A 27,097-nucleotide genomic window follows, 5' to 3' on the forward strand; every position below is an offset into this window, starting at 1 on the left:
ACTCCAAGTAACTTATGCCATTTGAAAGAGCAAAACCTCAAAATGCAAAAACATGTCAATGCAGCGATTGCCATTTTGTGACTCTGTACATATTTCTGATTTATACAAAAAAAATACATGGATATGAATTTTTAAGATTGTAACATCTACAGGAAGTGCAATATTTTGTTTCTTCTAAAGGGGGTGCTAGAGAGACCATGACACGTCTAGCCACATTTGGTCATGGGATAGAAAAGGCACATACTGTATAGAAGTCTTTAAGTACTTAAAATGAAGCAGTATTTTCTTTTATTTAACATTTTTTTTATATAGTGCACACATATTCTGCAGCGCTTTACAGAGAATATTTGAACATTCACATCAGTCCCTGCCCCTGTGGAGCTTACATTCTATATTCCCTACCACATGAACATGCACACACAGGCATTCTAGGGTTAATTTGTTGGAAGCCAATTAACCTACCAGTATATTTTTGGATTGTGGGAGGAAACCGGAGTACCCGGAGGAAGCTCACGCAAGTACGGGGAGAATATACAAACTCTGCACAGTTAGGGCCATGGTGGGAATCGAACCTATGACCTCAGTGCTGTGAGGCAGTAATGCTAACCATTACACCATCTGTACTGCCCATGTATGAAGGTGGGTGTCCTAAAGTATTGGCAAGACAGAATCATCATTTTTACAGTTCAGTTGCAAATTTAAGAGATCATGGTCACTTGGCAGTGCATTAAATATGGACCATCACACCGTTAGGCTTCCCATAAGCAAGCAACCCCTTCACACAACAGTTTTTTGGATAAAAATGCATCAAATGCTCATAAACTCTGGATGATTGAGTACTGCAAACAGCAAATATATGCATGGCAACGATAAGGATGAGCTACAACGTACAATCACTTGAGCATGCTGCATTATAAGGGAGGGGCTGGACACAGATGAGCACTTGTTAAATGTCTGGCATTCTGCATGAAATGACCATGCAAATTCTGCATCTGCCACTGCATTTTTACTAAGAAGTGACCAATTTAGTAGTAAACTATAATACGATTAAAAGTCATTGACATTAGACTGATGTTCATGTTTGGGCCTAATACAGTAAGGAGTGTATATACTTTGCTGCTTGCAGCAGCTTAGCGTATGCGATCCCTAGCAATGCAAATGCCGGAGGGTGGTGCACACCACCTCCTACCTGCATTTAGGATTGCTAAAAGCTGCGGTGCATTCGCAGTTCTAAAGAGGAACACAGCGACTACCTGGCATGGTGTTCTTCTGCTACTGCAGCCCGAGTAAGTCTGACCTTACTGAAATTTGCAGGAAAATATGTGGCAAATTCAGACCTCTTCACAGAGGTCCAAATTCAGCACCTCCGCTGATGTTCTGGGTCTGCACATGCACAATGTCACCAATACGCATCTGTAGGACCTGGCTGCAAGCAACTTCGGCTAAGTTTCTCATTGCTGATGCGCTCGCAGCCTGAGTGACAGGCACGGGGTGTTTCCGGGTGGACCACCAGCATTTTATGTGCATACCCTCAGAAACGGTGGGCAGGCCCATATAAACACTCTGCATGCCCCAGCGAATGCAGGCGTTCCCCTGCCTGCTTGGAAGTGGGCATAAGACATTGGCGTCCATCATGAATTTGCGTCGATCCGTGCAGTCGCCAAGTGGCTCCTGGGCCACGCGGCTGCGAGTGCCGGAGCGAAGGAGAAATCATTCGATGGTAAGTAACCATCGAATGATGTCTCCTCTGTGCAGCTACAACGTATGTGTATGGGTATACATCCGTTTGCATGCCTGCACAGGGTGGGCATGCATTCACGGGGTGGCATTAACATACTCGTTAGGCTGCGAAAACACATAGCCTTCCATATTAGTCAACTTTATACAGATGCAAAAAGGTTAAAATTATAAACGAATATTGCTGATGGTAGAGTGTGCCAACAACTCTAAATGCTTTCAACTACGTGGGTGTAAAACAGGCTAACACAGAATTTGAATAATTATTAAAGTATTCGGAATATTATATATTCATCAACTTTGAAAGTGATTATATAAAAAAAAAATTGCACAGTAAAATACATTTGTAGGTAGTTTGTAGCTACAGTATTTACAACCAACCATATGCTCACGGTAGTCTGTAGGAGTACAGAATATTACATTCTACTGCACTTCCCGGTCTGAAGCTCAGCAATGTTTGAACTATGGATGAGTTATAAAATGTTTGGTCACATTTAACTGACGTTGTGCAATACGTGTTCAGTAACTGGCAACAGGATCCTAAGTAGTGAGTGTTTACGCAACAGTCATGCATCTAATAGTCATAGGTCTGTTTATAATGTGTGTGCCCAGATCTATAAACACTACACATTTTCTGAAATCACCCTCATTTTACAACCCGTTTTGTTTGCAAATATAGACCATGTGGCTTGTGACATTTGTCCCTTTCAAAAATGTTAAAGTATACAGTACAGTTATAGTATAACAGTCTAACCTCACAGCACAGCACAGCACAGAAAGCCAGTAAGACGGCATTTAGGTTTTTACCATTTTATTTTTCCAATAACTGAAATAGCAACATGGGTAAAACTTTCAAAACACAACTCAGAAATGTTACTACACAGACGTGAACTGCAAATATGAAAGTTGCATGGTCTTGTAAAAAACCTACTTCTAAAATCTAACAACCCCCAGACAAAAAGACAAATTAAACTTTCAACTGACAAATAATTGTAAGGGGGTATTTATCAAAGCTTGGAGAGAGAACATTTTGAGAGATAAAAATACCAACCAATCAGCTCCTGTCATTTTTTAAGCACAGCCTGTAAAATGCAACCTAGAAAGTGGATTGGTTAGCATTTACCATTTGTACAATTTTCTCTCACTCTCCCAGCTTTGATAAATACCCCCCTTAAGGAGTGTATACAGGGGGCGAATCTTCTAAGCAATTTTGATTACATTGTCATAATTGCTTAGTAGGTTTGACAGAATTGTCCCATGTGTACACCGCGGGCGATAGCGATGTGCGGCCCTGCAGCGTTGCCATCGCCCCGGCCAAATAGTCTGTGCAGGCAACACTTGTACACTTGTCAGTCTTGGTAGACTGTGTATTTGGCCATGGCTCCCGGGGCTGGCAGGATGTAGTCAGCCGTCTCTCTGAAATTCACCAGGGCTGAGTACACTCTGGATATTTCATGGCAATTTCCTCACTTTTCATCCGATTGCGACAATAAATTGGATGAAAAGTGTCCAAATCACATGTTATGGACTTAAGATCCAATGAGATGTATGGTCCCGTAAGCATCGCTTTAGAGCCTGAAGTTTTCACGGGCCGCACTATATATTTATCGCATCACAAATCTGCCCTGCAGGCTTGGCTTGGATCGCATACAATTTATTGCATGCAAAAGGACTGCATACGGTGTATCGTATGCTGTCACTGTCACCCGGGAGATTCTCAGGCTGTTTAAGGGAGATCACGGGCGACTTCTCCCCTAGTAAAAGTCACCTCAGTGTCTGAGCACCTTTAGAAGTAAGAACTAGATGTTGTATTTATGAACACATTTCTGCACATACCTGGAAATACTATATTCACCTACTCTAGTAATATGAAGTTATTATGCATGTAGTCTTCTATAAGACCACAATAAACCATGCTATAATAATAATCTAATTACATTTTAGCATTTATATATAATAAAGGTTATCACTGGTTAGGTGTGAACTTTTCAGTTTACATTAAATGGACCATGGTTGCCCAGATCAAAAACTACATTTGGGAATACATCCGATATTACATGTTTACAATAGTAATCATATACAAGCTATATATTTACATTACATAATACAAATCAGTGCAATATGGTATCTATGAAAATGTAAAGATGCCTTTTTGTCTTTGATACACCTTTAATCCCACTGTGTAGTCACAAATTTGACCATGAAGTGTTAAAGCAATACCAATGTTGAATGATCTGTTAACCTTTTGATGTTATATAATAATATTTTTTATTATTTATTGAAACATAAAAACAGAAGAATTTTGGGGGAATCTGAGAATTTGGGTTCAATTCGATTAAGTGCGAGGGAGTGAAATTTCATTGCAGCGGTCAGAAAATGCTGACAACTCCACTTCATCTTGTCCCCAACTCACCCCGAATTTGCAGATTTTACTATACAGCCCTTTGGGGCGGCAAACGAAGATCGGCAAGTCTGAAGTTACTGAAGTGTGACATATGGCCACACTTATTTTAACCACATCACACCTAGTTCAATCAACCACAATGGGGTAAATTGAATAGGGTCTGGGATTTCATCGAAGAATGGCTGTATTTTTAATTTGCAATTATCTACAAGGCAAAACTGGGTAGGCTTTGCCTTGTAAATGATTGCCACTTTGAAAATATGACCATCCTCGGACAAAATCCCAGACCCCAACATTTTACATTTTTCCCATTGTTCTTAAACTTGAATTTGTTATTGTAATACCAGTAATTCAATATTTATCTGCTGTATATTTACATTATTTTGTAGATTGGCATATGCTTCTGTTTTACAATAAATACTATACAATAACATTGATTGAGTGCCAATCATATTTTGCAGTTTATCTACTAAAAAAAAATATACATTTTGTATACAGCTAGTATACTTAAATGATCTACTTTATACTTCATTTATTGAGAGAGAAAAGACAGAGACAGAGAGAGAGAGGAATTCTACACTATTAAGATTCATGGGGAAGACGCAATTACAATTATTTTGGGGTACAATGCCCAATATGCAGAAGTAGATTATATGGGAATCAAATAACACTACAGAAGTATTATACATTATATGTGAGCTGTAAAGGCTATTTAATAGAGCTAAAAAAAACAAAAAAACACAATACCAACTAAAGATTTAATGTATTCATTTAAATTGCAATATATCAATGCAAAGTAACTGGCAACTAGTTGCTATAGGTTACTGCTTATAGTGAATATTCCTCAGCATCTATGTAGATCCGCTAGAAAATGACAACAATACACACAACGAAAAAAAAACATTGTAGTAGTTCTTCCATTACTGTGCAAATAATTGTAAAACCAAATAAAATGTGACCATAATAATAGAATGCAAATACAGTAGGTCTGGAATGTGGGGAGTATGTGTTGGGAGGGACTGATTGACAAAGACAGCTCTGTGCACTGCTCCAGCCCTGCCAGTAGCTATGTTTATATGACATACCCTGTGACCACCATGCCAAATCACTCAGTAAACAAATGGGATTTCTTAGGATATTAAATCCAACACATCCACCAACATTTCCAAATGCCATAGTTTCCCAGTCAACTCCATTAATGCTGGTATGTGTTGAAGTATAATTGGGCATTAGTACACAGTTACTCCATTAATGCTGGTATGTGTTGAAGTATAATTGGGCATTAGTACACAGTTACCACCCTATTTGCCATAAGCCATGCTACTGTAGAAGTAGTTATATAAAGTATGCATGGGAGACATCAGCCCTAATCTCATGTCAGCTGCATCAGTATATAATATATTGTACACACAGCAAAACCACGTACATTGCCTGACAATCCTGTATTTGCCAATAACGAAGCCATTGTGCAGATCACACCTTACAAATACCTAGGCGTGGAATTATACGCAGTACACAACACTTTTATGTGCGTCCATCAGAAACTTGCTGAGCGAGACCGTCACAACACTGAGGTGGGGACCGTCCGGGACTGGAGCACGGCCAGCAGCTCGCCAGGGCTCGGGGCACAGGTTGGAGAGGGGGGAGGGATCAGAAATGGTCCTCACCTGCAAGAGATTGTTAGCTCCACTTTGGTGGCGGGGATGCTGGCGCTGAAGGGGTTAAAGTCGCCCATAGAAGCCGTACTCCTAAAGCCGAATTCCATTTCGTACCCCAGCTTATCCGGCCCGAACATGGAGAGGTGCGGGTGTAGGTGGGAGAACCTGAGGTAAGGAGAGCCGGGGACTCCTGTGTATAGTCAGCTCCGCTGCCAGCAAGTGAGAGGATGCATGCAGCGTGCAGCGGTGACAGACATCCACATGGGAGGGAGGAGGAGGCGGGGAGAGGCTCTGACAGGCAGAAGCTGTGTCCTCCGTATTAGCAGCAGCACAGAAGGAATCCCTGCAACTCACTCCGGGGCCCGGGCATAGAGTTACAGCATTGGCTGCCAGCCAGGGCTATGTCCTGCCCGGCCCCGGACAGCAGCTAGAGAGGTAGAGCCCGCTGCGTGCTGTAAGGGAGGAGAAGACATGCACCCAGGGTGCGTGCACTGATCAGGGCCTGAACAGTTGGCGACTACTTTGTTTTTGGAACTTTTCGCACACCCGGGAATCCTGATATCCCGGACGTGTTCCTGCTTGGCTAATCATCTCCGGAGGAAAAAACTTCCCCATTATGGCCCCAGGGATATTTGGCATATTTTCTTATATGACGCCAAAAGAGCGTCAGTGTTTCTTCTTTAGCCTGCTCGCTCTGGTGATTTGGCTTTCGGTACGTTTGTAAGGATAGTTTTGCTAAAACATCCCATTAATCTGGGACAGGTAAGATTTACACAGGTTTTGTGGCTGATGAAGTGCAAGCTTGAATTGAGCCAGCCACAGTGTGTAAATTATGTATCCTGGATTGATGAGATAGGGCAGTGGTTCCCAAACTATGTACTGTGGCGCCAGAGGCGAAACTAGTTATTCGTAGGCCCCATAGCAAAAGTTTGTAAGGGCCGCCTATTTAGCAACTGATGGTAATAAATGTATATAGCACATACAAGTTAGGGGTGTATTCAATGCCGCGGCCAGCGAGGGGGTTAAACAGCGAGGATTGCAGAAAACCAGTGATCCTCGCTGTTTAACCCCCTGCGCCGGCAGCTCGCTTTATTCAATGTTCTGGTGAAATCCTCGCCGTCACAGGACGGCGAGAATTCCCCAAAACAGCGAGACCCGTGGCTAATGCAGGAAACTCGCTGTATTTAGCCGCGAGTCTTGCTGGTTCAGGAGCCGCATACGCCAATTCCCCCTCGCTCAAAAAATGGAACGAGGGGGAATTGGCGTATGAGGGGGCTGTGTTGAATACTGTCAGGGTGAGTGGTGACAGTGAGCAGAAAGCTCTGCTCGCTGTCACCACTCTCCCACAGCATTGAATACCTGCCTTAGACTGGAAAGATGGGCCCCCTTCAGCTCTGGGCCCCATAGCAGCTGCACCCCTTACACCTATGGTAGTTACGCCCTTGTGTGGCACCCTGGCAGAGGTGCATTGGGTTGGGGGCCTAGGACCAATTGAAATTAATTATGGCCCATAATATAGGCAAAGCCAGTTCTTGTGGTTGCTAGTCATAAAATATATGGATTAACAGAAGCTAATCCTGTCCCTCACTACATAATTGAACCTAAAAATGACATAAACATATTTGATTGAATTAATATATTGTTTCTTAACCCCTTCAGTGGCACTCCTGAGAATTTTTTGGGTTATGCTCCAGGGGTGCAGACTGGCAAACCCAGAAAATTCTCGGGAGTGCCACTACCTAAGCTCCCTCCCGCCGGGCTGTGGCGCTCAACTGAGCACTGAGATCAGACCCGTGCTCAGCTTCAGAGGCTTCCCGGCCCTGCCTCCTTCACCCGGCTGTGTCTGGCGTGACCTTATAACATCACGCCGCACACAGCCGGGTTGCCGGGCAGAGGCTGATGGACTGTTCAGCGGCGCTGCCTGGACCTGGGGCTGCAGTGGTGGGAGTTTTTTTCACGGAGTTCTCCACAGAAAAAACTTGTCCAGTGGGGAGCGCTCCCTAAAAAACCCCACCAGTGAAGGGGTCAATTTACCAATAATTTCCCAATAGTTGGGAACATCAATACATACATGTTATCATGTATGTAATATATGTGCTTCATTGATACCCAATGCTGAGCGCATCAGTACCCGGGAATCCACATAAGCCATTACCCATTGTTAATCGGGCCCCACCAGACTCTAATTGGCCTCAAAGGAGAACATTAAGCAGGCTTAACAGTGTGTAATAGTTTATCCTGATTCCCAAGTGCCAATGTTTCAGTGCTGGCGAATTTCCTGGGGATCGAATCAGCATACATTTAAATATATGTACATACATATTCCACAGCGCTTTACAGATAATATTTGAACATTCACATCACTCCCTGCCCCAGTTGAGTTTACAATCTATATTCCCTACCACATGTACATGCACACACAGACATTCTAGGGTTAATTTTGTTGGAAGCCAATTGACCTACCAGTATTTGTTTGGGTTGTGAGAGGAAACCATAGTACCCAGAGGAAATCCACGCAATCACAGGAAGAATATACAAACTCTGCACAGATCGATCCATGGTGGGTAACGAACCCATGACCTCAGTGCTGTGAGTCAGTAATGCTAACCATTGCTCCGTCTGTGATGCCATGTATATGCATTTTATTTTTTATTATTTTTGCCCCACGCCACCCCCACTATCAACGCGAACCCGAAGCATGGCGAGCGCAGCGGTACGCGTCCTCCGACCTTTTCATACCCCCACTATCCACGTCGGCATGGAGCTGATCTTAGATAGTGTGGCGAGCGTGGAGAGCCCAGCGAGGGGATGCCTATTACTTTACATGTATTCCGTCTTCGCACGCCACGCTTCGGGCTCAGTGGCTTGCTGCGCTCGCCACACTATATATAATCAACTCCATGCCGACGTGGATAGTGGGGGTATGAAAAGGTCGGAGGACGCATACTGCCGCCCCTCGCGGGCTCCCTGCGCTCACCACGCTTCGGGTTGGCGTTGATAGTGGGGGGGCATTTAACATTGTAAGGACCCATCTGAGTGATTGTACAATAAAAAATCGTATATTATCGCATTGTATGCCATTGTATACAATTTTGTACAACATCGTGCAGCATCGCATACCATATTTAGTCTTATGGTATACAATGCGATGGGCGCCGTGCTAGAAAACAAGATATATATATATATATATAGTAGAATGGGTCCCGGCACTCTGGTATGAGAGCAAGCAGCGACTTGGGTTGCCTTTCCAATCCAAATAAGGACAAATGTAGCAAACGGGCAGGATGGCACTCCCAAGATTTCAATAATGTAGATAAAGAAATAACAGTCAAACACCAATAGCTTGTGTCAACGTTTCGGGCTGAGCCCTTTATCAAGACATGGCAAGTGAACAAAACAGTACTTACATTTATAGGGAAATGGGGGGAAAGAAGAACTCTTGCAGCCAACACCAACGCAGCCCCGGCGGGTAGTCAGTGACGTCAGGAGGCGCACTAGACTGCTAATCGGGGTCACCGGGGGGGGTGTCTGGAACACCCGGAGTGAGGGAGTCATGGCAACACAGACGCTGAAAGACGCGACTGTAAATAGCCGGGGAAAGGGCAGGAGCAAGGACGCCGCCTGCCCAGTGTGAGAACATAGCTGGCTAGACCGACTGAGCACTAATGGGCAGAAGACAAAGATGACTGCGGCTTGTTGCTGTAGGCTGCAGCGAGTATTACAGCAAGCATTACATATGATGAGCATATAATAAAACGTACATACTGTAACAAACATATGAGGGCTCAAAACATTGTAAATTATGCAGCGTCAGCAAACATGATAAGGAAGCAGATCTGGGCAGCGGGTGGTAAATGCGCTGATACCAAATGAGTCCAAAGAAACAAGCAGGCATATATACAATGACAGAACCTTACTGGATGATCTCTGTGGAAAAACAGTAATAACAGGGACCACTGGACAAGGCAATGGGCAGGGGAGGGGGAGAGTGAAGAGAAAACGAGAAGAGAACGTAAAAATGTCAGAGATGCCGGCGCTGGAGGCAAAACGGAAAACGGGTGTGGGAAGGGAGCAGAGGAGAACCAAGACCGCCAGAAAAAGTGAGCTAGCGTGAAAGTCTAAGGGCGGAACGCCTCATTGAAGCTGCGGGGCAAACACGACTAGGGATATGGCAGGGTGTGCAGTGTAACCGCGGTGCGCCTATGGCAAGAACCGGGCTGGGACTGTGTCAAAGGCTCAGCAAGGGGGGTCTAAGAAGGGGGACGTGAACCAGAGGAACCTAAGCAGGGCGTGACACCAAACGTGGGGTGAAAGGGAGACTAAGCATGGCTGAGATGTCAGCGCGAAAGGTGGAAGACGAACTAGACGGGTGAGTGGCTGACGTAAAACGACAAAGTGCAGGATCTAGAAGTGACTAGTGCCGTGACGGGGTGCCGGCTAAACTGAAGTGCTGTGGTAGACTACAGGTGAAAGGGGAAAGGAAAGGACGGACGAGAGGAAAGATGACAGAGAAAATGGAGAGGGCAAGGGGGGAAAAAGAATAAAGAGCAAGTGGCTGACGGCGGGGGAGACAGAACAAGGCAAATCACAGAAAACAAGCAAATGGCATCATTTCATTAAGTCCATGTGGTTGTACAGTATCAAGAAGGTGAATCCATTTAGCTTCAAGTCTGAGTAAGGTGCGACCCCTATCACCTCCTCTCTGGCTCTCAGGTACCCAGTCAATGATTTTGTACCTCAGGCTAGGGAGGCTGTGTTGCAGTGCTTTCCAGTGCCTCGCAACCGGCTGGTCTGAACCCTTCGTGCCCAAGGCAGCCCTTATGCTGGATTTATGCATGGCAATGCGCTCTTTCAACTGACGGATAGTCTTGCCAACGTAAAGGAGGCCACAAGGGCACTTGATGTAATAGACAATATAGCGGCTACTGCATGTCAAGGGGTACCGGATCTTGAATTTGGAGCCAGTTCGTGGGTGTACGAAATGGTCGCCTGTTTCCAGTCCATTACAGGTGACACAGTTTAAACAGCGGAAATTACCGTTTTTTTCTGCGAAGGAAAGTCTGTGCTGTGGCCTCTTTGTGACTGGATATATCGTTATGCACAATGAAGTCTTTGATGTTTTTGCTCCTTTTGAATGCCAGCATGATGGTGCAGTCTTTAAGAGCCTTCAATTTGGGGTACATGGTGATGATGGGCCATATTCTTCTAGCAGCTTTGACGATAACATGGCTGGCGGTTGAGTAGCATTGTGGCCATACGATGCGGTTGCAAGTGGCAGTCACTGGTTTAGGGGTGAGTAAGACCTCACGATTCAGTAACAGGACTCGGCCCCTGGTAGTACGGAGAAGGTTCTGTCATTTTATATATGCCTGCTTGTTTCTTTGGACTCATTTGGTATCAGCGCATTTACCACCCGCTGCCCAGATCTGCTTCCTTATCATGTTTGCTGACGCTGCATAATTTACAATGTTTTGAGCCCTCATATGTTTGTTACAGTATGTACGTTTTATTATATGCTCATCATATGTAATGCTTGCTGTAATACTCGCTGCAGCCTACAGCAACAAGCCGCAGTCATCTTTGTCTTCTGCCCATTAGTGCTCAGTCGGTCTAGCCAGCTATGTTCTCATACTGGGCAGGCGGCGTCCTTGCTCCTGCCCTTTCCCCGGCTATTTACAGTCGCGTCTTTCAGCGTCTGTGTTGCCATGACTCCCTCACTCCGGGTGTTCCAGACACACCCCCCAGTGACCCCGATTAGCAGTCTAGTGCGCCTCCTGACGTCACTGACTACCCGCCGGGGCTGCGTTGGTGTTGGCTGCACGAGTTCTTCTTTCCCCCCATTTCCCTATAAATGTAAGTACTGTTTTGTTCACTTGCCCTGTCTTGTTAAAGGGCTCAGCCCGAAACGTTGACACAAGCTATTGGTGTTTGACTGTTATTTCTTTATCTACATTATTGAAATCTTGGGAGTGCCATCCTGCCTGTTTGCTATATATATATATATAGATAGATAGATATCACTTCTCCTGCTTGCTGTGCCTAGAATGATGTGCTGTCTTGACAAAGGCCCCCAGAGGGTCGAAACGTCGACTATCATTTGAAAAACTACAAATAAATTGTGCTGATTTAAGCCTCACATTGGTGAGTGCCCCTGCTTTATTGTGAAGCATCTATACATGTATGTGTGCACAAGTTACTTGGACTCTGCACAAGTTACATCTGCCCCACCCGCAGTGCACATGGTTTTGTCCATCTAAGAAGGATTTTGTCAGAAAGAATGGACTAGAATAACCCCCTATGTGACACTGGACACACACCGCAGATATAGATCAATTAACCCTGCTCTCTATTGAAATTATGAACAGTGCTACAACAGTAGTGGCGTTGCTGCCCCCCCCCATCCCCCTGTCAGCAGCTATGATTTTGACCCCCCCCCCAAGAGACCCTGTAAGCGTCAGGAGACCCCCCCAGGAGACCCGGTGCTGGTGAGCATCAGACCCCAGGAGACCCGGTGCTGGTGAGCATCAGACCCCAGGCGCTGGTGAGCCAAGACCCCAGAAGAGCAGGCACCGGTGAGCAGTAGACCTCAGGAGACCCGGCGCTAGTCAGCAGAAGACCCAGTGCAGGGGAGTGGGAGACCCAAAGCTGACTGAATGGGAGGGGGAACAGAGCGAGTGTAGCATGGGGTGTAATGTACAAAGTGATGCCTGTCCCAAGTGACAGGGAATGTTCAAAAAGACTTTTGAAATATACCACAAGCGCTGTCCTAACTAAAATTCCTTGTAGATTCCTTTTAATGTTTAACACTTTCTCAGTGTAGGTATTCAATCATTCATCTGGCATCTAATATCACCACACTGACCTGGTGATGGTGCTCTATATGCACATAGGGGTTTATTTTGTTCACACGCTGGTCTGCATATGGTTTTCTAGCGCTTCACAACCACAAATAAATAATCCCTTATCTAGGCTTCCAAAGGTGTACTGACCTCTAATCTGGGCCCTATGTGTACATAGGGGTTTCTTTTATATGCCACGGATGAATAATCAGCTGGATCCACAATCCCTCACTTTAAAGACACACTGATGGTCTCTGCATTTATAGCAGTAATTATGGTGGTCACTGCAATGCTCTCTGTAATACTGTATATGGTGATCACTGTGATTCTTAATTGGCTAGGCACACCTCTTCAGCTTTGTGTCGTTTCCCTTCAGTGAGGCCCTCCCATTGCATTATGGGCCCCCATGCCCCAGTCCAACACTGCATGCACTTCAGAATACTGGTGCAATTTGCATGCAGCACTCAAATTTAACATGATGTACAAAAGGCGCTCCTTAAGGTGGAATTATATCCTTTAGCAAGAGTAGTACAAATTGCAGATGAAGTTCTGATAATACCATTGATTACAGGCTCCTATATCTGTCATCATACATCCAACATTTTAAATTGACAACCTCCCCTCTGCTAGGCAAAGCGAAGTCTTTCAATTCTCATCTTGTTCCACCTATCTGTTACTTTCAACATTTGAAATTACTCTGTGGTTCTTCATTTCTTGCCTTCCAATGCAAATTAATGGTTGTTCTCATATTTTCCATATCCCTTTTTCACAGTTCTAAGTAAACAAAGTTGTTCCTTATCTATTTTCCTATTTATAGGGGTGCCTTGGTATTTTTTTTTTGTTTTCTCTGTGTACATTTTCTCTGAGACATCATTAGATCATTGAGTTCAATGATCTTTTTTATGCGGATGCTACGCTAGTACAGTGTGTATGCCGAAAAGCATTGTAGAATCTCAGTTGAATGTCTGATTTTCTCAGGGCTATTTCAACATGAATGACACATCACTGACTTAAGATACATCTATCAAAATCAAAATTTGGAATTCTTTATAAATCTAGCCCAGTGTTTAATTGTAAGATTAGTTGATGGATTGGATATAATCCCATTGGATGCTGTGCATTAGCAAGGGGTAATTTGATTTATCTTTATCCGTTTCATATAAACTCTGTACAAACATTTTTTTCTTTTCACAATTAAGCTAAATTCAGCCACTTTCTATCTACATATTTGTTCTTTTACGGCCTATCCTCATATCTACTGCTGGGTTTGTATCCCTCTAACCAAGAGTTCTTTTTACTACTTGTCTATTCCAGTTTCACTCATTACTTGTTATTTAACCTATTACTTCTAATGGTTTCAGCTTCAAGCAGTGGCGGAACAATGGAGACCTTCCCTGCTGGTCTTCAACCCTAAAGGGGGAACTAATTCTCGATTGTCTACACTCCGTGTCCTGAACTCGTTACTCAATAATAGTGGTGATGTCATCGGGTATCCGCTATAGAGCAGCCTGCTCAGTTGGCGGCTGTCACTGCTGAGTGAGCAGAGCAACAGTGCTGACAGTACTGGACATGGTAAGAAAGTGTGAATGATTTCTTGGTGTAAAAGGGATGATTATCAAAGTTCTAACTTTCTGGGTGTGTCGGTTATTTCCACATTCTTTTTACAGGAGACCTACGAGCCCAAGTAGGCACATTAATGCCCCCCCCCCCCCATATGCTGGGTCTTGTAGTTCTCCTGTTTTTTATAATTTTTTACACATATCAGCCCGGTGTCTGCCACACTGGAATGCCGGCAACAGCCATGGTGCTCATGGTACGACCAGGGGAACCTGTATAAAAATGTTTCCCCTAGCTGTGGCATGACACCGCTGCCTGTTGGAGCCAAGTGCTGGTTCCAAAATATGGAGGACACCAAGTTTTCTTGTCCCCCATATTTTTTAAACCAGGACCTGCTTAATGAGTCCGCGGCTGGTTTGACTCAGGAACGCCGTTTGTGTATTTTTTTGTTTTACTAAATACCGCACCCTTCCGTGTATAAAAATCACACATTATCATTACAAAAACCATACATGTGCTGACAGGCGGTATTTCATGCCCCACTATCCACTAGGGCGCGTTGAGAGAATACAATAGTGTGCCAAAGCAGGGGACGTGGTGCACTTTTTTATTGTACATGTCGACATTCGGATCAAAAAAGTGAAAAACCCCATAGCTTATGCTTATGTCCTTCTAATGACCTTGTCAACCTAACCAATGTCAACCTTCAGTCATGCTGACCTTCATACATGTTGACCTTCAGTCATTTCCACCTTCATGCATGTCGACCTTTAGTAGTCAACCTTATTCTTGTACTGTAGATCAAATGCTTGTCTATCCGATGATCCATACCCATTTTAGGAACCAGCACTGGCCCATGAGCCTGATGCTGGTTTTAGAAATACTGGAGAACCCCACTTTTTTATCCTCCTGAATTTCTAAAGCCAGGACCGGTTCAATGAGCCCGGGGGTGGTTATAGGCCAGATGTGGTTATAAGCCTGCACGGGTCTATCAGATCCGTGCAGGCTGCAAAAAGATGTTCTACTTCTCATTCGTATTTACTGATGAATTTGTATTCAAGAGATCTGGGAAGCAGGCAATGCTTCAATGATCTGGCCCACCTCCCACTTTAATGACCAACGAGGAATAGGATGCGTTGATCCATGTACATGCTGCTGAGGAGCAGGGCATTTTCAGTCATAACTAGTGGCACCTGCTGTGATGCTCATAGTAAAAATGTACTCACAAACAGCAGCCCTTGCCAAGCCCTTAACTACTACTCTTCTCATACACCCGATGGGACCTGCACCCTGTGTTCTGGCTATGGGAGGTGGTGGAGCCTTCAGATCCCCACTGGCTTCTCCCTCAGAAATAAAACCTGTGTGGTGGCTGGCCACACTCCCTCTATAGTCTGGCCTCACCCATACACCTGGGTCGCTACTACTGCTTTCCCCCAGTGAGCCGTTCATGCCCTGGTTTGACACTGGTGGCTTGCGCTAACACAGGAGCAGGTGACGTAGTTAAAGCAACGATCAAAAAACTCATGCTGGCCTCCTTCAGTGTTTGACACTGTCTTGTTTGTGGTCATTGTTAAACAAAGTTTCATGGGAAATTGAAGGTGCTTTATTTGAAAATCTGAAGAGATGATGACCCTTTCTTCTGTGGGGCAACCAGTCATGCTGCTTTCAGACCGCATAACTGGCTTTGACCCTGTATTTGGAACTGTTTCCAAAAACGGGTTTGCCAGGCAAAACCCCCTTCACACCGCATCTCTTAAACGGTATATTACCATTTAAGTGACTTTTTTTTACACTGGCAAACCCGTTTTTGGAAACTTTCCAAATACAGGGTCTTGCCAGTGCGGTCTTAGGCAGCTTCCCCCCCCCCCCCATACCTGGACAGCGATACCCCGGTCGGGGGGTGATGATACGGGCTGCGGGGGCAGGCACTCCTCCAGTCTCCCCAGTGGGAGACTGGCAGCTCCCGACATGACCACCGCAGCCCCGCTCCCCTCTGCCGGGGATGCTGCTGCGCCTGTGCTCGGGGGGGCAGGCACTCTTCCAGTCTCCCCAGTGCAGCTGGGGAGACCCCTGGACCCGGGGACTCATCTCCCCTGCTGCAGCAGGGATGCTGTCCCCGCTGGCAGCTCCCGACATGACCACCGCAGCCCCGCTCCCCCACTGCCGGGGATGCTGCTGCGCCTGTGCTCGGGGGGGCAGGCACTCCTCCAGTCTCCCCAGTGCAACTGAGGAGACCCCTGGACCCGGGGACTCGTCTTACCTGCTGCAGCAGGGATGCTGTCCCCGCTGGCAGCTCCTGACATAACCACCGCAGCCCCGCTCCCCACTGCCGGGGATGCTGTTGCGCCTGTGCTCAGGGGGCAGGCACTCCTTCAGTCTCCCCAGTGCTGCTGGGGAGACCCCTGGACCCAGGGACTCGTCTCCCCTGCTGCAGCAGGGATGCTGTCCCCGCTGGCAGCTCCTGACATGGCCACCGCAGCCCCGCTCCCCACTCCCCAACTGCCCGGAGATGTGCACGCCACCGCTGCTCCCCCATCATGGAGCAGTTTAACTTCAGGTGGCCCGACTTGCTGGACTGCGCAAAGCTGCCCAACAAGAACAACCCCAACTACCTGTGCATGGAGGCGCTCCCAACAACTGCTCGGATGAGGCGCCCCGGGGATCCAGCATCCTGCCCCCCATCTTCCGACCACGCAGTCGTCTACCCTGCTGCATCTGATCCCGGCTCCCCTGTCCACAGCGAGGCATGCCGCCTGGATTACAGGCTGTTTGTCCAGGTACGAGGGGGGGGGGCTGCCTTGGACCGAGCTGTCCAGGGGGGTGGGGACCAGTGTGGGGTCCTAAATACCATTTCAGACCCGTTCTGACCGCAAAAAAACGGGTCTGAAACGGGTAGGACCCTGCTTTTTAACCGTTTCCAAAAACCGTTTTTTTGGAAACGGTAAAATCACTGCAACTTTCAGACCGCACAGAATACCGTTTTAAAACAGTTAAAAATCGGCAATATACCGGTTATTTAGTGCGGTCTGAAAGGGGCATCAGTAGCTTTATATTATGAATATTTTTAAATTAGTTCCATTACAGAGTTTTAGCAGATCTAAATTTTGCAGAAGAATTATACATGCATTGGATTTTAGTTTCAGCTGGTGAGCAGGGAGGTTGAATGGGTTAAGTGTATTTAAAAATGTAAATGGATATTGGATTGTTTTCTGGAAATTAATAACTCAATTAACTGATTAATATGTTCTAGATGGTGCTTCAAATATCTCTAGAATGTGCTAATTAATGTTATTTACAGTTTCCTTAGCGAATGCCAAAATTGCACATTATTTAAACCAGGAGAAAAGGTTTGGGGGGAGTTATTGTTGTCTGGATGTATTGATTGTACAAACTCTTTTATGCTATCCACTAATACACACAGCTGATAATTGTTGATGGATATTTTACACTCACTTTTAGGCTGATTGCGATAGCACAATTTCAGAAGAGTGTTTGAAAATATGCTTTAATTTTTGTCACCACAGAAAAGTGTACACAGGTTTACCATGAGAGACCCCTTCACCATTTCTAACCAGATGTAGGATATGCGTTGACCACACGGGTGATTCTTACGATGACTGGAAGGGTTTGTCTAAAGCAGGGGTCGGGAACCACTGGCTCGCGAGCCAGGTGTGGCTCTTTTGATGACTTCATATGGCTCGCCCATTATTTTAATTGGGCGGAGGCGTGGCGTGGCTGGCGCTCGGACCGGACGCGGCTGAGAGGAGCTCCCGTAAGGACCCTGGTAATCAGCCCTGAACCTGCCCTGATACCCACCCTTCTCGACCTCCCAAGGCCACCTACCACCATCCTGAATCCACCGACCCGAGCCGCGGAGCCGGAGTGCACTTTTAGGTGCGCTTGCAGGTTGTGGCCTGGTCCGGTGGTGGAAGCCGGGAGCTCAATTAGGAGAGGAGCCCGGCGGCATCTGTGTTCCCGCCCGGCGGTTCTACCGCCGGAAGATTCTCCTCAGCCTCACTCTCTGTGCCCTCACCTCCACCTTGTGGCCCCAAGAGACGCGGGGGAACCCGGCGGGGACCCGGAGTTTGTTTGCTGTGGCGTGGCTGACGCGCTGCGGCCTGTATGTGTGCTGGTGAGAAGGGGACTTGCGGGGACCCTGATAGGCAGCCAGTTCACTGGAGCTCCCGTATACCCCTTTATCCAAGCCCCTCCTGACTCCTTGCTGCTGTCAGATAGGGACAACAGACAGACTCCCTAAGGGGGTAGCTGCAGCAGCTAATGCCCAGGAGGAGACTCGAGTAGCCTCACCTCAAACCTACACTGGGATATGCCCTCTCTTATTTAAGATTTTGGGCCTGGCTTAATCAATCAGAGGAGACCCCTTTCTCTTCAGGTCCTGCGGTTGAAGAAAGCCTGGGTAGGGGCAACCATCCACAGCACCACCCCCCTACACTCTCAGCAGTTATAATCTACCACCGCTCACAGGGCCGCCCACAAGATGGCGAAAAGAATAAAAGATGACGACTATCGTACATTTCAGGACGAATGGACCGAAGAATTTGCCTTTGTGGAGAGAGCAGGTTCTGCGGTGTGTCTAATTTGCAATGACAAAATTGCATCGATGAAACGGTCAAATATAAAGCGGCACTTCGACACGCGCCATGCTACCTTTGCATCAAAATACCCTGTGGGAGACAGCAGAAAGAAAGCGTGCCAAGAGCTACTGAGCAGGGTGCAAGCTAGCCAGCAGCAACTCCGCGTATGGTCCCGGCAAGGTGACTATAATTCCGCTAGCTTTGCTGGATCTTTAGCAATAGTGAGGAACGGAAAACCATTCACAGATGGTGAGTATGCTAAAAAGTTCATGCTGGATGTAGCCAATGAACTTTTTGATGATCTTCCGAACAAAAACAAGATAATCAAACGGATACAAGACATGCCTCTGTCGGCAAGAACTGTTCATGATCGTACCATCATGATGGCAAACAAAGTGGAGGAAACGCAAGTGAAGGACATAAATGCAGCGCCGTTCTTTTCCCTGGCTTTGGATGAGTCGACAGATGTGAGCCATTTGTCGCAGTTCAGCGTGATTGCAAGATATGCTGTTGGTGACACACTGCGCGAAGAAAGTCTTGCTGTTCTGGCAATAAAAGGGTCCACAAGAGGTGAGGATTTATTCAAGTCTTTCATGGAGTTTGCTCAAGAAAAAAATCTACCTATGGATAGACTTCTCTCAGTGTGTACTGATGGTGCTCCGTGTATGGTGGGGAAAAACAAAGGATTTGTGGCGCTTCTTCGTGAACATGAAAATAGACCCATCCTAAGTTTCCATTGCATTCTACACCAGGAGGCACTTTGTGCTCAGATGTGTGACGGGCAGTTTGGCGAAGTGATGTCGCTGGTCATTCGTGTGATCAACTTTATTGTTGCCCGAGCCTTAAATGATCGCCAGTTTAAAACACTGCTGGATGAAGTTGGAAATAACTATCCTGGTCTGCTTTTGCACAGCAATGTGCGTTGGTTGTCAAGAGGGAAGGTGCTTAGCCGTTTTGCGGCTTGCCTGAACGAAATCCAGACTTTCCTTCAAATGAAAGGCATCGAGCATCCTGAGCTAGCCGATACTGAGTGGCTCCTCAAGTTTTACTATCTCGTAGATATGACTGAACATCTGAACCAGCTCAACGTGAAAATGCAAGGCATTGGAAATACAGTGTTATCCCTTCAACAAGCTGTGTTTGCTTTTGAAAACAAGCTAGAGCTCTTCATTATGGATCTTGAAACAGGTCGTTTACTACATTTTGAAAAACTGAGCCAGTTTAAAGATGCATGCACAGCAAGTGATCCCAATCAAAACTTGGATCTCCACCAGCTAGCTGGCTTCACATCCAGTCTCCTACAGTCCTTCAAAGCGCGCTTTGGAGAATTTCGTGAGCACGCTAGTCTTTTTAAGTTCATCACCCATCCAACCGAGTGTTCACTAAACACAGCCGATCTGAGTTACATTGCTGGTGTCTCCATCAGAGATTTTGAAGCAGAAGTGGCTGACCTGAAGGCCTCAGACATGTGGGTGAACAAGTTCAAGTCACTGAATGAAGATTTGGAAAGAATCACACGACAGAAAGCGGAGTTGGCGAGCAAGCACATGTGGACAGAAATGAAAAAACTTCAAACCGAAGACCAGCTGATTCTCAAAACTTGGAACGCGCTTCCTGTCACATACCACACACTGCAGCGTGTGAGTAATGCTGTGTTGACCATGTTTGGATCTACGTATGCATGTGAGCAGTCATTCTCACATCTTAAAAACATCAAGTCCAATCTACGATCACGTTTAACGGATGAAAGTCTCAACGCTTGCATGAAGCTTAACCTCACCAAGTACCAACCAGACTACAAAGACATCAGCAAATCCATGCAGCACCAGAAGTCGCATTAATGGTGAGTATTATAACAACATTATTTAAATTTTAATGTCAGTATAAAACGCCTCTGAATTTATTCTTTTAAATTTTAAAAGAATAAATTCAGAGGCGTTTTATATTGACATTTAGTTGAATTCACTTTTAAAATATATTATATGGCTCTCACTGAAATAAATTTCCGAATATTTTGCTTTCATGGCTCTCATAGTCAAAAAGGTTCCTGACCCCTGGTCTAAAGTCTCCTGTAAATAGCACAGTGACCCTACCATGAGCACTCTGTTATCTCTGAAATCCCGGTGTGTCCTTTCCAGAGCTTCAGCAAATTCTTTGTGGAACATTGTACTCTCATCCCACACAAGAGGACATTTTTTAAGTGATCTTGTCTTCTTTTTATAATCTTACACATAGTGTGGTCATTCCAAATTTTTTATGGCAATTTAAAGTGGCATGGGCTGTTCTGTTCTACCACCTTCTTTAAGAGTATCTACTGTCACACCAGGAGTCTGAGTCGTGGAGACTAATGCTGTGTACACACGGGTACAATCTCTTTACGATTCTGACTATATAGTCAGAATCGCATCGGAATCACGCACAGATCGCATGTGTTTTTACCCTTGCGACCCCGATGCGCGCCCACGTGTCAGCTGAAATCGTAAATCAGATAGACAGGGCAGCCAAGACTATATAGTGCAGATCTGCACTATATAGTCAAGATTGTATGCAAATCGGATGTGCCTTAAGATCCGATCTGATCGGATCTTAAGGCACATCTGACCGTGTGTACACACCATAAGACCTCTGGTGGGGACCTGGACCGATACCGGAATCGGGGAGGCTGCAGGAGACCCCTGCGCATTCACTTGCGCGACAATGCACCCAGAGGCAGAGATGAGTCAGTGATAAAATACAACCAGGTTTATTGAAAGACAGGAAGGTTGTATATAACGGGCAGAAAAGTATGCAATACGGAATGACACAGGACAGATTAAATATGGTGCAGTGCAAAGCACTGATGAAGTCCATAAATAACAAAGGGCCTTATTCTGATCGGTGCGGCCGGATCCGATTATGCGGCCAGGACCGTGCGTGCGAAACCCCGCCTTCCATACGGATCGCCAACTCCGTCCGTACGCGGTAAGAAGCTGGCCGAACGGACCGCACGTGTATTTTTCACGGAATACGCCTCCTCCATCTAAGGGAACCTCCCCCATCATCCGATGGTCGCAGACCATCGAATGCAGGACCGAGTGCTCCACCAGCTCCCGCAACCTCAGACCACACAGACATTTTTCTGTGCAAAAGCAGGGATCTGGGCGGGCAGCTGACATCCGGCGATGTCATATGTCCGCCCCCTACACGTGCGTCACGGCCGCATTACCATACGTACGCCCAGCATTTTCATGGGAACGCCCATGAAACGCGGGGCGTATGCATATGGTAATGAGCCCAAATAGCCCTTCACGCCCCTCTCCACCCCCTGTTCGGAGTGTTAACATATCATGCGGGATTTGGCCGTACGCCCCGCTCGCACATGTGCAGAGACGCCTCTGCACATACGCAGATACAAAACATCGGCGGCCCGAACGCACGCGGATATATCCGCACCAACCAGAATAAGGGCCAAAGTCAATATGAAGGAAGTGATACTTTACTGTACTTGAATGAGAGTGAACTGTGAATCGATGACTGGAATATCGGAACTTGGATGATGAATGAAACAACGGAATCAGATGATGATGGAACATCGGATATCACAGATGATGGCAGAACATTGGATTAGGATCGGAATCCTGGAGCTAGGCTGGAACCAGCAGGTAAGTCTGGCAGCGGAAACGGAATCACAGGAGATGGTAACCTGGATACTCACAGGAGATGGTAAACCTGGATAACACACTACAGCAGGTAACACTTGCATAGACAAATGACAACTGACGCACTAGCATAGTGCAGTAGTCCTCCTAGCACCTTTTATACCTGCAGGTGGGAGGAGACTTGGCTGGCGAAAGACCAAAGTAATAATGAGTGCAGCTGTAGTGAGCTGAGGCATCAGGCAAGATTGCAGGCCTTGCTGCACAGCTGCAGAATCAGGTAATTACTGGAGAGACTGTGGGGTGACACTTGAAGGTAAAAATAATGTTTTTTTTACCCAGATCATGACATCTACTATGCAAGACAAACCCACAGCAAGTACAATATGTCCATAGGACAGAAGTTTAGCCAGGGTCAAATTAATAAGAAATGTCCTCCCAATTTCACCAGGAGCATCTAGTAAAAATAGAATTCCAACCAGATCTGTCATAGATCATTCGCAGAACCAAATTCAGTTTTGCTTCATTGGTTATAACAAACTGTTGCATGACAGATTGATAAAATGATATCTCACAGGGGAATTTCACATCAAGTGTTGTTAGATCATTTATATATGGTCATGGCAGACCTAAATCCTCTACAGTTTAATTTATGAGCGCCTTCACAGGTGTATACAGTTCCCCAAGGCAAAATTAATTCTACTCTTTCTGAAGTCAAGGTTGTTATCAGAGTGTTCCATCCAAATGCAGCGCAAGATATCTTCAGATATGTTCTCATTATGTGCACGCCATAGAGAGAGAGGATCGAACACATGGTAAATACTAAAATTATAGAGAACAAATGCCTGAGTGAAGCAGCGAAACAGCCCAAATTTGTTCCAATGCATGTCATCCTCCAGCAGTCCCAGTGCCTTGAAAACTGATTGGAAGTAAGCATACTTTTAAGAGCTCAATGTTTTTATTTATCCTGCTGTTTGTTCATATGACTGCAGACAAACAGAACTGCATGGCTCATGTCTTGATCATCAGAAGAGAAACTTATATCTGTCTACAGAAGGAGGGGGATGTTACGTGTGATGCTGTGAGGACTGAATTCAATAAATACATGATGGTGCCTGTGGATTATCTAAAAATATTACATTTTGATATAGACCATTAATTCTGCATAATAATAATCTGACACCTATTTAAGATAACAAAATTAATTTTGAACTTTACAGTTGAAATTCACTTTTTTGAAACATGCAGCAAGTACAAAATGGCTCCCACCTCATATAATTTTTTATATGTGTAATATATTCATGCATGTACTGTTTATAATAATAACATTCAATTCAAGTTTACTGTTTGTGCTTCTAAGTGATAAAACATTTTTATTAACTTTGAATATTGTTTTAGGAAGTTATTGGGAGTTGATTCATTTTGCTGATATCATGTGTCTGTTAGAACAAACATTGAATATGTACAAGTACTGTATGTGTGTTTTGCTACAAGTCTAGTAAGCTTTTTTTATAGTATAATTCAGAGTTATAGAGAAGATAAAAAGGTGAAGAACAATCTCATTGATATCACTGGGTCAAAATCCAACTGTAACACTGTAGGGGAATTTGGATGCCTTTTCCAGGGATAGAAGGCAGCCAGCAGCAGCTGAGAAATCATACAAGTCCAGTCTTTTGTGGTGCAACTGGCCGCAACCAGTTTTATTCAGCAGAAAATAAAATAAACATAAAAAGAAAGTACCTTGCCTGTCCGGCACCAACTAAACACAGGATGTTCCTAACTGTCACTAAACAAAAACACAAAGTTTCCCAGTCAACACTGGGTGGCTCACTTGCAGCTTGTTTCTCACACAGAGATTCTGCAGTCTCCCCAGGCAATTTGCACACACTGCTCAGTCTGGAAGCCTTTTTTCATCCCACTCACAGCTGCTCGCTGTGAGGTCAAACACCTGTTTCTAAAAGGGGTAGGACAAGAACCTGGGACAAATCTACCTGCCCTCAAACACTACTTCAGTGTTCTTGTCACATATCCCCCTCCCCTGTTTCGACCTAGGGGCCGGAACACTTGTAGCCCCCAAACAGAAGGTGCGGGACAATGCATCTGCATTGGCCAACTGTGTACCTGGTCTATGTTTGACCTTAAACTTGAAATCCTGCAATGCTAGAAACCATCTGGTTACACGAGCATTCTGACCTCTGTTTACATGCATCCATTTTAAAGGGGCGTGATCTGTCACTAGCCTGAACTGTTTTTCTCAAGGTATCTATTTTTTCATGCTCATTGAGTTTCCTACTCAAAATGATAGGGTGTTTGTCCCCATCTCTGGTTTGGGACAACACAGCCCCTATCCCTACCTCTAAAGCATCTGCCTGTTCATCAAATTATTTTGAAAAATCTGGCGTTATCAGTACAGGTTGTGAACACAAAGACACTTTTAACGCTTGGAACATTTTTTCTGCCTCAGAGTTCCATTTCACCATATTTGACTGCTTCCCCTTGGTAAGGTCTGACAACGGCACTGCTGTGGCTGCAAAATTAGGAATAAATCATCTGTAATACCCAGTAATTCCCAAAAAAGCCCTTACTTGTTTTTTATTCACTGTCCGAGGCCAGTTTTGAATAGCATAGATTTTATTCAATTGGGGCTTAATCAGACCTCTACCAATGGTGAAGCCCAAGTACTTAACCTCCTACAATGCAAGGAAGCACTTCTTTGGGTTAGCAGTAAACCCTGCTTCTCTGAGTCCAGTACTGCTTGTACTTTAACCAAATGGGACCCCCAGTCCGTACTGTGAATTACCACATCATCCAAATAGGCAGCTGCATATTTTCTATGGGGCCTCAAAATTGTATCCATCGTCCGTTGAAAGGTTGCTGGAGCCCCATGCAACCCAAAGGGTAACATATTATACTGGTACAGCCCCTCTGGAACCAAAAAGGCTGTTTTTTCTTTTGCGCTATCAGTTAGGGGTATCTGCCAGTAACCTTTAGTCAGGTCCAGTGTGGTGAGAAACCTGGCTGTTCCCAGCCTTTCTATAAGCTCATCCACATGGGGCATGGGGTATGTGTCAAATTTGGACACCTCATTTAATTTACGAAAATTATTACAAAAGCGTATGCTACCATCTGGCTTCGGGATGAGAACTATAGGACTGGACCACTCACTGTTGGATTCCTCTATGACTCCAAGTTCTAACATGTTTTTAACTTCTTTAGAGACAGCTTCTCTCTGAGCTTCGGGAATCCTGTATGGCTTTAAATGCACCCTGACCCCTGGTTCAGTGACAATGTCATGTTTTATTATGGTCGTTTGGCCAGGCAGCTCTGAAAATATCTCCCTATTTCAGATGAGAAATTCTTTAACCTGATTGTTCTGTTCAGCTGACAATGTATCTGACACCTTCACCGCGGGAAGCAACTGAGGTGAAGACACCGAAGAGCAAGGCTCTGCCGACAGAGACAACCTATCTTTCCAGGGTTTGATTAAGTTAACATGGTAGATTTGTTCAGGTTTTCTCTTTCCTGGTTGGTATACTTTATAATTGACCTCATTCACTTTCTCCAAAATCTCAAATGGTCCCTGCCATTTAGCTAGGAACTTGCTTTCCACAGTGGGCACCAACACAAGAACTCTATCTACTGGAGCAAATTCCAGTATCTTGGCACTCCAGTTATATACCCTCTGTTGAGCACTTTGGGCTTGTTCTATGTGCTCTCTGACAATAGGTACCATGGCTGCAATCCTATCCTGCATTTGTGATACATGTTCAACAACGCTTTTATAAGGGGTGGGTTGTCCTTCCCACGTCTCCTTGGCAATGTCCAACAGCACTCTGGGGTGTCTACCATACAACAAATCAAATGGAGAAAACCCCGTAGAGGACTGCGGAACTTCTCTGACGGCCATCAAAAAGTAGGGAAACAAATAATCCCAGTTTTTCCCATCTTTGTCAACAACCTTTTTTAACATACTTTTTAATGTTTTATTAAATCTTTCCACAACCCATCAGTTTGCACAATTCTTTCATGACCCTTGACATAAATGGAGTACCTTGGTCAGTCAAAATTTCTTTTGGTATTCCCACTCTACTGAAAACCTGCACCGGTTCCCTAGCTATCGCCTTGGTTGTGATAATGCGTAAAGGGACAGCCTCAGGATATGGAGTGGCGTAGTCCATTATTACAAGGGCCCCACAAGATCCATGGCTATTTTGTCAAATGGGACCTCTATAATAGGCATGGGAACTAGTGGGCTCCTGAAATGAGCTCTAGGGGCATGATACTGGCATTCGGGACCGGAGGAACAAGATTCAGACACTTCTTTAAACCCCTGGCCAAAAGAACCTTTGTAAAACTCTATTTTCTGCCCCTAAATGTCCTGCTGTAACGTGACTATGGGCTAAATCTAGTACCGTTCTCCTATAAGGCTGGGGAACTACCAGCTGATCCACCACATCCTCACCCATTTTGACAACGTGGTACAAGAGCTCATTACAAATAGCCATGTGGGGATACGTAATCCTGTCACCTGGTACCACGGGTTCGTCATTTAATAACCTTAACATTTTCTCTAGCCTTTATTAAAGTAGGGTCCTTTAACTGTTCAGACCTAAACAAATCCTTCTTTACCTCCAGATCAGGCACTACTACCTCTCCGTTTCCAGCAAGAGGG

The 27,097-nt window shown here is 45.3% G+C and overlaps 2 protein-coding genes across 2 annotated transcripts in view; one reads left to right on the forward strand and one right to left on the reverse strand.

Annotated features, from left to right (window-relative positions):
• CPNE8 (copine 8) overlaps positions 1 to 6,230 on the reverse strand; it is a 315,213-nt gene extending 308,983 nt beyond the window's left edge. Inside the window, exon 1 of the mRNA XM_083182933.1 lies at positions 5,809 to 6,230. Coding sequence (XP_083039059.1) covers positions 5,809 to 5,936 — 128 coding nt within the window. The 5' untranslated portion in view covers positions 5,937 to 6,230. The remainder of the gene's footprint in view (positions 1 to 5,808) is intronic.
• A 12,463-nt stretch (positions 6,231 to 18,693) lies between these two features.
• On the forward strand, positions 18,694 to 20,631 carry LOC146072993 (protein FAM200C-like). Its single transcript, XM_083180164.1, has one exon. The coding sequence runs from the start codon at positions 18,694 to 18,696 to the stop codon at positions 20,629 to 20,631; it is 1,938 nt and encodes a 645-aa protein (XP_083036290.1).
• Positions 20,632 to 27,097: the final 6,466 nt, after the last annotated feature.

The sequence above is a fragment of the Crinia signifera genome, chromosome 4 (assembly GCF_055691185.1).
Source record: "Crinia signifera chromosome 4, ASM5569118v1, whole genome shotgun sequence".
In the NCBI taxonomy this organism is placed as follows: domain Eukaryota; kingdom Metazoa; phylum Chordata; class Amphibia; order Anura; family Myobatrachidae; genus Crinia; species Crinia signifera.

What these genes read in the sequence shown, in the direction of transcription:
- LOC146072993 (XM_083180164.1), top strand. Translation starts at nt 18,694, where the DNA reads ATGGCGAAAAGAATAAAAGATGACGACTATCGTACATTTCAGGACGAA.